General features: G+C 51.3%; 6 protein-coding genes across 6 annotated transcripts; 2 read left to right on the plus strand and 4 right to left on the minus strand.

Annotated features, from left to right (window-relative positions):
- Positions 1–63: 63 nt before the first annotated feature.
- Positions 64–3,393, minus strand: PC9H_011683 (uncharacterized protein; the record flags this gene model as incomplete). The annotated part of the gene is made up of 13 exons (XM_036781166.1): positions 64–306; positions 360–602; positions 657–872; positions 931–1,248; positions 1,304–1,331; positions 1,390–1,430; positions 1,485–1,763; positions 1,810–1,920; positions 1,974–2,032; positions 2,082–2,162; positions 2,215–2,339; positions 2,399–2,820; positions 2,875–3,393. 13 exons carry the CDS (start codon positions 3,391–3,393, stop codon positions 64–66), a joined length of 2,685 nt encoding a protein of 894 aa, XP_036627021.1.
- Positions 3,394–4,269: 876 nt separating this feature from the next.
- On the minus strand, positions 4,270–5,373 carry PC9H_011684 (uncharacterized protein; the record flags this gene model as incomplete). The annotated part of the gene is made up of 6 exons (XM_036781167.1): positions 4,270–4,423; positions 4,481–4,634; positions 4,696–5,118; positions 5,171–5,197; positions 5,257–5,274; positions 5,334–5,373. 6 exons carry the CDS (start codon positions 5,371–5,373, stop codon positions 4,270–4,272), a joined length of 816 nt encoding a protein of 271 aa, XP_036627022.1.
- Positions 5,374–5,736: 363 nt separating this feature from the next.
- PC9H_011685 (uncharacterized protein) lies at positions 5,737–6,801 on the plus strand (the record flags this gene model as incomplete). The annotated part of the gene is made up of 4 exons (XM_036781168.1): positions 5,737–5,739; positions 5,796–5,928; positions 5,994–6,071; positions 6,125–6,801. The coding sequence occupies 4 exons, from the start codon at positions 5,737–5,739 to the stop codon at positions 6,799–6,801; spliced, it is 891 nt and encodes a 296-aa protein (XP_036627023.1).
- Positions 6,802–6,983: 182 nt separating this feature from the next.
- Positions 6,984–10,603, minus strand: PC9H_011686 (uncharacterized protein; the record flags this gene model as incomplete). Its single annotated transcript, XM_036781169.1, has 15 exons — positions 6,984–7,083; positions 7,169–7,365; positions 7,422–7,640; positions 7,693–7,730; positions 7,787–7,817; positions 7,875–8,060; positions 8,117–8,179; positions 8,236–8,384; positions 8,448–8,693; positions 8,766–8,972; positions 9,036–9,483; positions 9,542–9,594; positions 9,675–9,777; positions 9,833–10,006; positions 10,061–10,603. The coding sequence occupies 15 exons, from the start codon at positions 10,601–10,603 to the stop codon at positions 6,984–6,986; spliced, it is 2,757 nt and encodes a 918-aa protein (XP_036627024.1).
- Positions 10,604–11,132: 529 nt separating this feature from the next.
- OPI3 (Phosphatidyl-N-methylethanolamine N-methyltransferase) lies at positions 11,133–12,053 on the plus strand (the record flags this gene model as incomplete). Its single annotated transcript, XM_036781170.1, has 6 exons — positions 11,133–11,238; positions 11,322–11,427; positions 11,491–11,676; positions 11,739–11,810; positions 11,860–11,934; positions 11,993–12,053. 6 exons carry the CDS (start codon positions 11,133–11,135, stop codon positions 12,051–12,053), a joined length of 606 nt encoding a protein of 201 aa, XP_036627025.1.
- Positions 12,054–12,213: 160 nt separating this feature from the next.
- PC9H_011688 (uncharacterized protein) lies at positions 12,214–14,704 on the minus strand (the record flags this gene model as incomplete). The annotated part of the gene is made up of 11 exons (XM_036781171.1): positions 12,214–12,316; positions 12,369–12,559; positions 12,621–12,773; positions 12,827–12,934; positions 12,986–13,486; positions 13,540–13,625; positions 13,678–13,857; positions 13,898–14,018; positions 14,067–14,162; positions 14,218–14,361; positions 14,411–14,704. 11 exons carry the CDS (start codon positions 14,702–14,704, stop codon positions 12,214–12,216), a joined length of 1,977 nt encoding a protein of 658 aa, XP_036627026.1.
- Positions 14,705–14,728: the final 24 nt, after the last annotated feature.

A 14,728-nucleotide genomic window follows, 5' to 3' on the forward strand; every position in this document is an offset into this window, starting at 1 on the left:
AGCAGCAAAGCAAAGAGTCCAGTTCAAAAAAGTCCACCAAAAGCATCATGGTGTTCTCGCCAATCAAAGGGGTATCCGACCGTGCAACCTCGCATCTCTACTGCTTGCTCCAACGGTAATCGAAATTCTACCGGCTGGTTTCGCCCATCCTTGGGCAGCAGTGTCCCATATAGATAGATCGTATCTCGACAAGTTGATCGTGACCGTCCGCCTCTCGTTTGGCGACAGCTCAATGTTAGTGAAGCCCTTGAGTATGGAAGGTGGTTCACCCGAGGACGCAGGCATATTGACGTAGAGTTGAGGAATCTAGGAGGCGACATCAATATACAATGATTGTTCAAAGAAACGAATCAACGCACGTCGCCTCCGAAAAGCTTTCCGGTGTTCTTCACGTCGAAAGTAACCCGGAACGCAGGCCGGTGCAAGTACAACGCCGTTGACGAGCCTTGTCCGTGCGGACTCGCTTTCCCAGCCGCCCAAGCGCGTTCGAGATCACTTTGAACGTGGTCGGGGCTGTCGATCTTCGACACCTTCAAGTTGCTGTACTCAAAAGTGGTATAACTCAGACCGAAGCCGAATTCGAAACGCGGGGTGATGTTTTTCTAGCCCGAGGTATCGGTCAGCCTAGCTAGGAGGAATTTAGCATGATTACATACCGCATCGAAGTGCCTGTAATCAATTTCCAAGCCCTCCGTATAAGGTATAGGTATGATGTTCTCTGCTCCTCCGCCACCAAGGACTAGCTGCGCAGGGTAGTCTTCTGGTCGTTTTGCGATGGTGTACGGTAGGCGGCCGGAAGGATTCCACGCTCCGTAGAGAATGTCTACCAATGCATTACCGGTTTCAGTGCCAGACACGCCAGCCCAAACAACCTGGATTCGAATTACAAATCAATACGGAATACGAAGTCGCGTCCGAGAGGCCACGTACTGCAGTGACGTTAGGGTGTTCGATCCATGGCTCCAGAATCAGCGGCCCTACACTGTGCACCACTACGATGGTGTTGTTATTCTGAGCCGCCACTGCGTTGACGAGGTTGTCTCCGCCGTGCCAGGCCGTTAAGTTGCGTCTATCGCCCTCGTTGCCGTCAACAGTGATGTATCCTTCGCCAGAGTCTGAGTTAAGGAAAACAAGGGCAGCACTCCTTCCGATGGCCATGTTCCCAGCGCGAGCGAGGTTAAAGTCGTCGAATATCCATGAGAGCGTTGTATGGTCCTTGCGTGCGCGAGCTGAGATTGCTTCGTAGGGCTAGTTCGCGACGTCATTTACATGCCAGGCAAGCGACGATGAGTACCATACGCACCGAAACGAGGTATGTGAAATTCGCAGTACTGGGAAGGTACCATTGTTAAGCAATACAAACAGACTCCAGTAAAAATCCGTGCTCACCCAGATCCCCAACCCATAGCCAACACGCCGTCAACGCCACCCTGAGTCCAAATGAGCCACAGATTTGATGCAACACAACATGAAATATGACGCACTTGATCAGAGAAGTGATTCGGCCCGATCACACCAGGACCAGCATCGCTACCAACCAGTACAAGACTTCTCGGCTTCCTCAAGGGCAAGGCCCCCCTCACATTCTTCAACAACACGGTGCTCGCGGCGCCCATCTCCCTTACCAGGTCACCATGGTCGTCTTGCACGTCGATGTGGAAGTTCGTCTGCTCGTTGTCGGGACGGAATGCATCAAAGTTTGGCGTGGGGAAGTCAGATCTTTGCTGCTTGAGGAGGTACCAGGCTGCGATAATGCGAGTAGCCTACAACCAATGAGTATCGATGATTGTAGACCGAGAAGAAGCTGACCATGTCATCAAGGCGAGCTTCAGGGGTTTGATTATCCCTGACGGATGTGGTGAGATTTCCACCAAACCAAGAGTCCCCTGAGTTAAATGTGATGTCGCCAGGCATGGTCATCTAGATGTAAGTGGTCAGCGTTGAGCTAAGTCAAGGGGACCGAAAGTGCGCACATCAAGGCCATCGTTAGCTGAGTGGGTAGAGTGTGTAGCTTGCCAGTCCGACATGACATCTGTCCCAAGATATGTTACCCCGAAATGGTCCAACCAGACGCTACCTACAGCCTTGGAATCCAAACTCGCGTTTCAGTACGTCGTTCAACATCTTGTCATTCTCGCACGCAAACGTTCCGTTGATTTGATCTACGAGATAAAAGCCATCAACGAGAGCGATGTCAAGTTTCGGCCGACTTACTGTAGGAACACATCACGCTGGCAACGCCAGCCATGACGCTCTTCAAGAACGGATGCGCGTAGATTTCATGTTGCGTGCGGTCGTCGACGTCAGATGTTGATTCCGTACGTTTGTGCTCTTGCTCACTAGAGGGCCGCATCATTGTCGTATTCCACACTTGACGCGTTTTGAACTTTGAACTCACTTGTTGATGAAATGTTTCGCACAAGCTTGTACACCAGCTTCCTGCATACCAAGGATAGTTTCGTACGCAGCCTCGCCAGCCAAGAAAGGGTCGGCACCAAAGCCCTCCCAGTTCCTTCCACCATTAGCCACTCTACCCATGTTCATCATTGGGCCCAACGCAACGTTGACACCCTTCCCAACATGTTCTTGCCCCATGAACAAACCTCTGAGACGGATGAGGCGCCGATTCCATGTTGCAGCGGCATTGATCGCCGTCGGGAATGCGGTTGAGAAATCACCAAACCGAACTCCCAGAGGCGAGTCCTCTAAACACAAGCCCGGCCAATTCTGCACCGGCGGGATATTCCCTACACAAAGACCGTTCATCCAGCCGACGCCCGTGGTAACGTTGACCTTCTCTTCGATTGAGAAGTTTGCGATCTTGATGGGGGTTTAGCATGTGGAACGGTGTCAAAATAAGCGAAAGCTACTCACGAGAGTTCGCGCTTTCGCATATGCCTCCGCCCATGCTGGATTGAAATCAGGGATTATGGGCGAATCCACAGGTGGTGGTCGGCTCGGGTCCGTGACCTCGAAGACGCCCCGCACTGGGGCTTGGGACGGCGTTGGGAATGGGGAGAACACTCCGACGCTGGACGTTGAGGAAGTTCTAGGGAGCGAAGTCACCAAGGATGACGACGCAGTAGACCCGGAACTCAAAACACTCGAGACACTGGAGATGCTCGAGGCGCTAGAAGCGGGGGAGCTACTAGACAAAGTTGGGGCACTGGTACTTGAAGGGACAGGTGCACTCGACGTTATGCTGCCAGGGAAAGAAGAAGTGCTGCTGGCTGGCACAGAGATGGAAATTCCGACCGAGCTCGTGGTCGACAGAACTGCGCTGGAGCTGAAGTCCACGATGGACGCGGAGGCCGACGCTGGCGCATCCTGAGCCGCTGCACCGACTGCGAGAACGAGCGCCAGCAGTGCGCGAAAGTTCGCGCGGAGGGCCATGGTTGAAGATGGTGGTGCAGAGCAAGGTCGAGAATTGGAGAAGGCATGGATTTGGAACTACTTGTAAGCGACTAGGCCGATGCTTCTCTCGCTTCTATGTCCATGTCACGTGGAAATCTACATACTTCCGAAGCCGATCACTCAGTCGACCCTGCCCCAGAGTACCTCCCCGTATTCTAACTTCCAGCCACAATATCTAGCCACAATTGCCTGCTGATTCTGCCACTGGGGATGGCGCATGGATCTTCCGCTACCTGACCATGCATGTAGCAATACGCCTGTCTGCCAGCAGCACGCCTACGCAACAGTGTTTAATGACGCTTACGTTACACCATAAAATCATCAGAAAGTCGGCGTCCCATCAACGCTATTTCAGTTACAAACTTCCCCAAAATATGGCACCATCATTTAAGACGCAACAGTGTATGTGAAGAGGTATACCAATGGGCGTGGCTAATCAACTGAAAGCACCGTTGGGCATCTATGAGGGGTATTTATCCCACATTTCTTACGACACACGGCTTCCATCAGCATCAGAACATTTGTGTGCGCGAGAGCGACGGTTCGTATTTACCACACGTGACAGGCGTAGACTCGTATGTTCGACGACCAGAGGCCCGGAGCATATGGAAGAGCTTACTTTAGCAACAGCGCGTGTGAGAGAAGGACGGCGAAGAAGGCGTCAGGCGATCAAAACCAGCGTGGTCAAGCGTGTCTGGCGGGGGAAACAGAACGGGTTCGGAAGGCCGATGATATTCACTGACACGGATGGGCTGTAAGGAGGGATACTTCTCCCGCCTGATCAATTTGTTTATAAACCAGCTGGCGTAAGGAGCTATTGTGATGAGGACAGGAGAAGAAAATACATTACCCATACTAGAAGTCTGATGGTACATTGAGTAATCTGCCTTCCATCCCACCGTCCACCATGAGGACCTGGCCGGAGACATGACCTGAGAGAGTAGGTGACGAGATGAGCGCGATTTGATTGGCGATATCTCTCGCTTCGGCTACTTTCTTCAAAGGCGTTCTGAGTACGCACCAAGTCAGTGAAGGCGAATGGCAAACGAGATGCACGATTGTGTACGTAGCGAGTGCACGTTGGACAAAAGCCGTATCTCGAAGGGTTTCTTCGGCCATAGGCGTCTTTACCCAACCAGGGGCTATACAATTTACCCTTCCTTTCGGTGCGATCTTCACGATCTCGTTCTTGAGTGACAAAGTCAGGCCGTACATCATAGCTTCAGTCACGCAAGCTCCACTCAGCCAACTCGTCAAGGGTTAAACGAACATATGACTCACCGCTTTTCGTAGCAGCATAATCGGCATGGCCAGCCTCGCCGTACTTCCCCGCAGTGCTCCCGATAAACACTATGTTCGCCTTCGCCCTGAGCTCTTCGGGAGCCAGAGACAACTGCTTCAGGTACTCTCTGGCCACCAAAAATGACGACGTCAGATTGGTACTGATTATATGATTCCATCGATCCAAAGACATCACGGCGATGGGTTCATCAGCGGTGGGCCAGATGCCATGATTTATGACGACGATCTGAACGGGTCCGAAATCGGGCTGGCCCTCATGCTGGGAGAACATGTGGAATACACTGCTCTCGTTCGTAAGGTCTGCTTGGATGGCACGCACGCTGGCGGATCCGAAAGCTTCAACCAAGTCATGAAGTGGGGAAATGTTGGTATTGTAATGCGCTGTAACTTTGGCTCCATGTTCTATGAGATAGCATGAACTTGGGTAAACAGTTATTCGTGAACCATCCGGTACCAGCATATGTGCGAACGGTCTGGAGGCCTTCATTCAGCAAACTCCTTAGCATTGAAGTACACCAGTAGAAATGTCGGACGACATACCTATTCCACCACTGGCACCTAGAAGCAATCCACCATTTAGACATTCAGCATTGTGCATGAATGGTGAATAGACCTGCCGGTGACCAGGATATGCACATCCTTTAATCCAAGATCCATCAGTTGGCCTTGGTGCACTGCAAAGTTGTGAGAGTTTCTCACTGTGGATCCATGTGAGACACACGTGGGTGGCGTATGATGAGATGCAGGTCAAGTCTCCGAGTCCTCCGAATCTTCGTCCTATTGTGTCGCATTTCCTACGGGCCTCTGCCTGAGCAGACCCCCTGGCTCCCCTCTCATTGTTCGCCAAAAGAAGGTTGTGGCCAAGTTGAAGCAGGGCCGATGAGTGCGAGGCCGATGATCACGTGATGTTTGCACACACGACAGCGGGGGTTAAATGTCGCCTCCTCGAACATTTCTCATCTTCAACTTGACCTCAAACGCCATCCATCTACCCCGCCGCCATTCTTCAATTTTACGACCATGGTACGACCCTTACATGCGAGCATTTCCGAGAGTCATTGCTAACGCGGTTTCCGCAGTCCGTTCAACCAATGGTGATGCGCCGACTGATGCGTGAGCTCACCGAGCTCAAGAAATCTCCCCCCGAAGGAATTCGTGTGCAAACAAGCGAAGATAATATGTTAGATGTGACCGGAATTATAGAAGGACCAGGTGAGGTCGCCCGTCACACTTCCGTAGCACCAGTGGCTGACCGATGTTCCCGGCGTAATGTTCAGAGGGTACGCCGTACGCTGACGGCTACTTCAAAGTCAAGTTTCAGTTCACCGAGGAATTCCCTGCTGCGCCGCCAAAATGTACGTCCTTTCTCTCTACGCGGTGTCGTGGCTGAGCTTACACGCGTGTTAAGGTTGGTTCGCCACCAAGATATTCCACCCTAACGTCTCCACCGCCGGGGAGATCTGTGTTAACACGCTCAAGAAGGACTGGAAATCTGAATACGGCATTGGTCACATTTTGCTGACCGTGAAATGTCTACTTATATATCCCAACCCTGAATCAGCCTTGGACGAAGAAGCAGGCAAGCTCCTACTAGAAGACTACAAGAGCTACTGTAATCGTGCTAAGCTGATTACAAGTGTTCATGCACGAGCGAAGCCTGTTGAGTTCAACGATGCGTCAAGCAAAGATACATCCGCGAATCCTGTCGCGTCTTCGTCAACACTGCCTACATCTGTCATTACCCCGCTTCCCACAGGCCCTATATTCTCGCTCCCCCTCGCAGTGGCACCGATTGCTCGCAAGTCTTCACCGGCACCGCCGACACATAACGAGTCGCAAAATGCTCGTAAATCCCTAGGCCCCGATAAGGATGGCTCGAAGGACAAGGAGCGACATGTATCACCCTCGCCACTGAGCACAGCAGACGCGAACGTAGTTGGTGGAGCCGCAGCGGCTGTAAAATCTTCTTCGGCTACCCCCGGTGAAGCTGCTCTTCCCTCACACACTAAAGCTGTCAAGCGGGCTGCTGCATCTTCTGCTGCCACCGGTGCGGAGAAGCGCAAAAAGGCTCTCAAGAGGTTGTGAGCACGATGATGACTTGGATAGGACCCCTAGGGCCCCTTTGTATTTGGTGTGGCATGTATGATTGATATTTGTGACTATAGCGTCCCCATTGTTCGTATAATTATATCGTTTGGATCCGCAGCGACCTTCGATGTCGTTCGTTGCAATTACGTGGAGAGTAATGTATTGTCCAGGGTGGAGGACTAAGCGTGCTTGAAGTCGTGTCCGCGCGTTTGTCTTCTAACGGCGATGTTCGACTTGCAGCCGGTAGGCAGCAATCTGCTGCTACTCGCAAGGAGCGTCCTTGGCCGTGCATGTAGGTCTGCAACTTCGCGGCTCTCCCGTTCATGTGGTATAACGACGATGTTCCAGACAATGCCGGTGGAACTCCTTCATTGCCACGCAGACCTCTTCAATGCGGGGCCTTTCTTCCAGTTCATCGCCCCAGCAGCGCTGGATGAATTGCCATTGAGCACTAGTGACGAAGGAATCTGACGGTCTTCGAGGTTTGTTGCCTTTGTGCAATTCGATGACAACTTGTGCGTCCGCGCGAATGTAATGGTAGGGTATGCGGCCGGAGAGGATCTACCACAGGGTGCTTAGGGTGCACGATCGAAATAACGCCAAGGATGATTGCTCACCTCCAGCATGACACTGCCGAAAGAGTAAATGTCATTACAGGTCGTCACAGTCGGCGTCTCGCCGTCGGAAAAGGCCGCGAGGGTGAGCCTGGCATCTGCCCACCGAACGGAGCCTGCGACGCCCAAGGTGGTTGGGGAGTCTTGGAACTCAGAGGCTATGCTGGATAGTCCGAAGTCACAGAGGCATGCGTCGCCTTCGTCGTTGATTAGAATGTTTGACTTCGTAGAGTGAGTCCAGGTATACGACTGTGGAAGAGCTGAAGATGCTTACTCCTGTGAGATCGCCATGTACGATCCCGAACGAATGTACTATGCGCAGGTTTAGATTTTTTGGGCGGTATGTACCTGTGGGGGGTAGAACTTACGATACGACAATCCTGATGCTACTTGGCACAACTGTGACACAGCAATGTTGAATCATCTCATCGACTATGTGGGGCATGTCTGACTCACCAATCGAATGCGGTCAGTCATTGACAAGATATCGCCGTACTTCTCCAAGTACTTGCTTACACTCCCGTATTCATACCACGGGCATACCATGGCGCTGTAATACCCGAAATCTGATGCCGTGCCCAGCAACGGGATGATGTTCTTATGATCAAGCCTCTTCCACAGATCAAGTTCCCGATGAAATAGCTATGGCAAAGACGCAGGTTCAGCGAAATGGTTGGTAGCCTAGAGCCGATGCTTACCCGTTTCATTCGCTCCTCGCGGTCAACGTCTTCGATGCGTGACCTCAAGACTTTCACGGCAACCTACGATGTACATGTCATCAGTTTGGAAGAGACATCGATAGTTCGAAAGGGCTTGCCTTCATTTTATCCTGTGAACCATTGCCGACATTCCAAGTACCCTTCCATACATCAGCGAACCCGCCTCCAGCAGAGGGATATGCCGCCTCCTTCTCGATCTGACCTGTCAGATCCGGAGGAGAATTCGAACCGGCAGATTCACGCTTGTCTAACGGGCGAAGATGTCGTTTAGCATCGCCATGTATCATTGCCTCAGCAGGACATGTCCTACCTTCTGTTGTCATAGTCCTAATATCCTGTACCAGCACCCTGTGGACATACCGGTCGCTCTTGCTCGAAGATTTGTTCGATCTTGGGCTCAACAAACCATCTGATGAAGTGCTGAAGAGTCTCGGTAGTAAATTTGGGCTCAAGAGGTACTCTGTCTTCTCTTGCTGGAACGAAGAGGTATCGGAGCGAGGCCCCTTCCTCCCTATGACACTCCACGAACGCGGCCTAGCCGATCTCCCCACAACAACTACATCGTAGTAAGTCAGCTTAGGATTGGCTATAGGACGCCTAAAGAAAACGCGACAGAGGTACAACGCACTTTGGCTTTGATGATGCACTGGTAACGGGGAGCTGAGTGGAATACAGTGGCCGCGCCCTGAGTCGAGGTCGGGAGAGCGGTAATACTGGGTCGTAAATGGTCGAAGGGTTTCGCACCACTGGTCGCACTGCTCCTGACTCAGCCGACAGAAAATCAACCCTTTCGTGCGACCGCCTTGGCCATCGTGCCAATCCAGTTCGAACGAATCTACAAGTCCAGATCGCTGAGATCAATTTATTTATCGGGTGGATTGTGGATTCGGGGACATACCATGTTCGAAACACCGAAGAGCCAAAATGTGATCGATGGGTATGGCGTGGATCAGGTTCAGCAAAGTATTGCTCCTGAGGGCGGGCCCGATCTCCCAGTCGGCGATTGGGTAGGAGTCAAACGCCATGAGTGCCACCTGAGAACTCTCCTGTTCGTTTGAAATCTGGCTACAACACAGGAGCATCTTCTCGAATAGGAATACAGACAGCTGCTCTCCTGAAGACCCTGTACAGAGGTGGTCATCGAGGAGAAGAATACCAAGGTCCCCTGGATCAATCTTGTTCCACTTGAACGCGCGTTTTCTGAGTTTGGAAGAAGCGAAAGACGTTCGTGCGGAGGTGCCTAGCTCGTACAGGTCATCGGAGAGAAGTACGAACTGAAATATGGTTGAGCACAGCGAGTCGAATTGCGCGGAGGACTCTGAAGGGTTGGTGGTGAATAGGATGTCCTGTTGGCAGTTGAGTTAGGGTGATTGCGGGAGCGGCAGGAATTAATCAGCTACTTACTTGAAGAACAATCACGTAGCTTGAGATGCGAGAAAGAATGATAGAAAGTGCATCTTGGATTGCAAATATATGAGTAAACTACGAACGATGGGTTAATGTCACGAGTTGTATACGAAAAGAACTGGGGGGGGACTCGCATCTCGTCCGGCGGTTCTGCCTTCCAGTTGCTCATATAGATTGAGATAATCAGAGCAACACGAACGGTATGCTGCTGCTACTTTGGTGTACAGTGGGGTCTGAGAAGTGTACGTGAGCGCAATTTGACTAAATTATGAAAGAATAAACACGCACGTTGATAGCAAAGATTTCGTCCCATTGCTGAGGACCAGTCCCCTGAGATACAGTTTCCTCGACCTTGTTTGTCACATGGTGATGGTACACAGAAAATCGTGAAAGGTTGACGAGAAGGCATTCGAAAGAGGCCGTCCATTCTATTTGTTGATTCCATGGCAACGGCTTCCCCTCCTAGTCAAGAAGCTGTAAACGAGTCTATATGAAATCCGTTAATTAATGACGCACTATGGTTGACTCTACAATGCTCAAGTGCACGCGCTCGCTTGCTAGAAGCTCTTGAAGTAGACGGTGCCTTGGTTGTGACTTCTGCAACACATACAACCCAGGAAACGAAGCTTGGAGCGCCAACAAGACGCGATCCACGGTACGCAGTATTCTGGAAAAGCCAGCGCAAGAGCATCCGAGAAGGTCCTCTAGCCGCAGGACCTCACCGAACGGCAGCTTGCCCTCGAGTTCAAAGAGTCGTACCCGTTGTATGAAGTCTTCGAATAGTGCGAGAGGGCCAGCACCCAGTGGGTGGTGGCTTCCGGAGGGCAGCGAGCCCAGTATATCTAGAAGTACGCCGAGGGGGGCAGCCCAAGAAACGAGCCGCCAAACGACGCTGTATGCGTACAGAGAAGTATCCCGCTTGGAGACGGCCTGTTGGCAAGCACACGCATCCTCAAGCCAGCTGGCCAACTCTGGGATGGATTGGAGCAGGGAAAGAGTACGGAAACTCTGGCGTTTGAGCTCATTCGACGGGGCCTTTGGGATGGCGAGGGAGTCCATGTTCAAGTTGAGAATTTCTGACAACACTGCTATCTGCATTTATAGTAATGTTCCAACCAATGCAGATCTCAGATCTTGCGTGACTCTCTTTGGTCTTGTTTGCCTGAATACACCCCGAGGCGGCCGGAACACCAATCATCCACGCAACTTTCCTTATTTATCGAAGTTGGGCGCCTGCGCATATGTCAAACTCAGGCATTCGCGATCGCAGTCCATCACGATTGTGGCGCCCACAGAATGCCGAACGATCAATAACTCTTAGTGTATTTCACATTACAACCGAGAACCTACTAATCAAGACACACATCCTTCCAAACAAAAATGGACAGATGCATAGTATGCGACATTGTATTAGTATGGTATGTACCTATAAAAATACAAAAACAAGTTCTGGGACTAAGTAGGACTTCCCTGGTGAGACAGCTCCTCCTGTCTATGATTGCCACGGTCACGTTGCGGCCGCAAGGCCTTGCTTCAACTTTTTCTTAGAACCTATTGCGACGACCTTTCTCCTTGACGGACTGGAGCCATGGACTCGATATCCAATATCCTAGACACCTCGAAGCCTTCGTTGTACTTGTCATTGTTTGCGATCGCGTTCAATCCTACAGTATGGAACATAGTCGCCCGACACGGTAAGCCTATTGTGATGTCGCGAACTCCTTGCGGTATATGTCAGTCTGAAATTGCGGATGCTAACTTGTGCTATTCTCCTCAGAGTACAGGAACAAGACAATCACGCGAATCTTCGGTGGCGACCCCTACAAGGGATGTTACTTCCTCGCATTCATGATATTCACGTTCGGTATCCTTCGGGATTCATTGTGAGTAGACAACCCCAGGGTCTATAAGCGTTTTGAGCCGTAACTTGCGTTGAATCCATGAAGGTACCATAAAGCATTAGAGGAACAACCCAAGGTGGCCATGCTTCCTGAACCGTACGCGACTTTGGTGCCGGCGGTTATGTTCGTTATGGGCCAAATATTTGTGGTGACTTCGACTTGGGCCTTGGGTGTTACTGGGACTTTCTTGGGTGATTACTTTGGTATTTTAATGGACCATCGCGTTGAAGGGTACGCGTGTTCTCTCTCACATATTTCTTATGATGATAAATGATTGATCCCCCGTTATCTAGGTTCCCTTTCAACGTCCTAAGGGACCCAATGTACGTCGGGAGCACTCTTAGCTTCGCTGCCGGTGCTCTTTGGTCAGTTGAACAGGCGTTCCCTCGGTAACATCCACTGACATACATTTAGGTATGAACGACCTGCTGGTCTACTCATTACTCTGTATGTGTACATCGGGTATATCATCGCTCTTCGCTTTGAAGGGTACGTGCCTTCGCATTGACGTGTTTCTACTCTTTACCAAGCTGAATCTCCTCTCAAGGCCCTTCACGGACATGATCTACGCTAAGAGGGAAGAAAAGAGGGCGGAGAAGAAGGACTGACGCCTTTCATGCCTCACGATCTTCAGGACATGACAATTTTAGTTACTCATGACAATGCATCTAGAGTGGAGTTCTGAATTAGAATTAGAGGCTAGGTCTCACTTCATGCCTAACTTAGCAAGTAGTAGCTAATATATCGTACTCGGATTATGATTGGAATTTATGTCGAGAACTGATACCGGCCGACGATGGTGTCCCACAGCGTCCTAGTATCAAATCTCGCCCCCAGCCTCGACGCAAGGAGGAATGATCCGCTCAATTTACTATGGTTATACGCTCGTCAACGTTCTCTTGGACAACACTGCCTCTGCTTACCGATTCAAGCTGTACGTCTCCCTCGGCGGAGGTGTCAATCTGTGATTGAGCATGATGGGTATCTGTTCTCTGGTTTTGGCGGTTATGTCCGCCCAGGCCGACCCTGGTCCAAAGGCAAATGGCTGTGTTGTGGTCGGTCGGAAAGGCGTGGCAAGCAGTGTCATGGATGCGACATGTGCATCAAACATTATCTATTTTTACGCGTACTCGTCAATGTCATCAAATGATGATACGAATGGAGAGGGTGCGTACGTCGGTTTCTTGCCCGGTCAGGTATCCCAGCTTGATACTCCATTCTATACAACTAGTTCGGTCCTCGGATATAGCTGATTGGAGGAGACGGAGCCAGTTGTCCATGAACTCTTTCGTGTATTCACGAGTTGCACCGAAATCAACCAACTCGATCTACGTACCCCGAAGTCAGAGTGGGGAAATTAACGTGGAATACTCGAACGCACCTGTCGCGTCTGCGCATTCCAGAGGAAATTCGTCCAGTTTGGGTCCGTCTGCATCAATCTGAAGTCAAAGAGCTCACGAAGACAGAGCTGAAGGATGCTGCTGGCAATCTGGTTGAACAGTGTCAGAAAGGACCGAGCACATGTCGGCCGCTGACTCACGTCGTTCCTTTCCTCTTGACTGAGCTTTTTGGTTGCGTTCTGATGGGTGATCTCACCAATATTCACACCGCGAACCCTCTCCATCACAAGGACCTCGTCCGTGCTCCCCTCCCACACCCAAGGGACTTTGAACCGGGGATCATTTCCCAGGAAGTCAGGAGATCCAAACTTGCGAAGGAAAGACGCTTCACGGATGTAACTACACTCATCCGCGAGCTCTCCCTTCATCACGTCAATAGTTCTATCGAGAAATAGGCCCTTGGGCAGCAGACTGCTCGCAGTCAAGAGCATCTTGATGTACCCCAGATCACTTTCTATAGAGTCAACAATTTTAGGGAATTGAATTTTGACCGCGACGTCTTCCGCGCGGCCTGTGGGTGAGTGGGATGCGGAGAGGACTGCTCGGTGGACCTGTCCGATAGAAGCGGCAGCAAAGGGGATGCGGTCAAATGAATCGAAGTATGAGGGCCAGTCTGCTCCCAGAGATGTTGAAAGGACTTTCTAAGTTGAGGCCGTTCAGATGCGTAACAAAGATACTGATACAGGAAACAAACCTCCATCTGCCAGTCAGGCATATAGTGGGCGCTGTCTTGAACCATCCTGAAGATCCTATCGACAGCAGGTGGCAGGACATGCGTGTCTATTTAACGAATACTGAGCGGATAAGCCGGAGATACGAACGACGTTCTGACCTTGAATGCTCATGAACTGGCCCAATTTGAGTGCTGCGCCACGCATTTTCAGGAGTTTAGACACCAATCGATGGATGTTGGCCTCCGTCATCATAACCGGGGATGACGACTGCGAGGACATGCCGGTGCTGCGCTGGAGAATCTCTGAGGCAGCTCCGTACCCGAGCGATGCGGCTAAACCTGATATACGCGTCGCACAGTGAGTACGCATGTCAAAGACGTGGAGAGATGATCGACTTGCCTCCGTAGTGAAACAGCCGTCCGATACGCGATGAAGGGACCGTTGACGCGCGTAATTTACGCGTCGGGATCACGGTCTCGGTTGCTATCTCTGAGGTGGTCTGGAGACTGTCTTGAGACGGAAGAATGGGACCTTGCACTATGCTCACCTCGTCAACAGGGTGGGCGTCGACCACCGCACTCTGATTTGACTCATTCCCCGACAACGACTTGCCCTGCAATGTGCCGTCGACACTGAAGTCTTTCTGCCAGTCCGAGTGTTGTGTCACGAAAGGTAAATTCAATATTTCAATCTCGTACCTCGTCAAGGACGGGGGGCAAGGTCTGAGGCTGAATTACTGCAACTGGTTCGGAAACGACTGGCGTCTGCTCTGCTGTAGTGCTTTCACTATCCACCACAACGCCAGAAATGTGGTCCCCGTTTGTCTGAGGCTGCTGCGCTACCTAGAAACTATCCGCATGTATTTGATTCGAAACTGAAGTATATGCGTACGCTATTTTCCACTTCCTGTGCGACGTTGCTCGTTTGGGGTGGCACAGAAGACATCGCATCTTCTACTGCAATTTGGACTACCTTGAACGTGTCGCCTGGGAGGTGGCCATGCCTTTGGATTGCGTCTTCTGGTACCGCCTCCGATACGTCGCGTTTGTGTTTCCGAGGTGTCGCTGTCGCCCGCGAGGCAGTTTGCGAGGCTAATTGACTGGCACGAATGCGGAGCGCGTTGGAGAGGATATTGGATAATGCAGACGCGACACAAACAGCATTGAAGACTGGTCCCGGCGGCATGAATCCGGTCAGGGAACGTCGTTC

This window comes from Pleurotus ostreatus (assembly GCF_014466165.1).
Source record: "Pleurotus ostreatus strain PC9 chromosome Unknown scaffold_9, whole genome shotgun sequence".
Lineage (NCBI taxonomy): Eukaryota > Fungi > Basidiomycota > Agaricomycetes > Agaricales > Pleurotaceae > Pleurotus > Pleurotus ostreatus.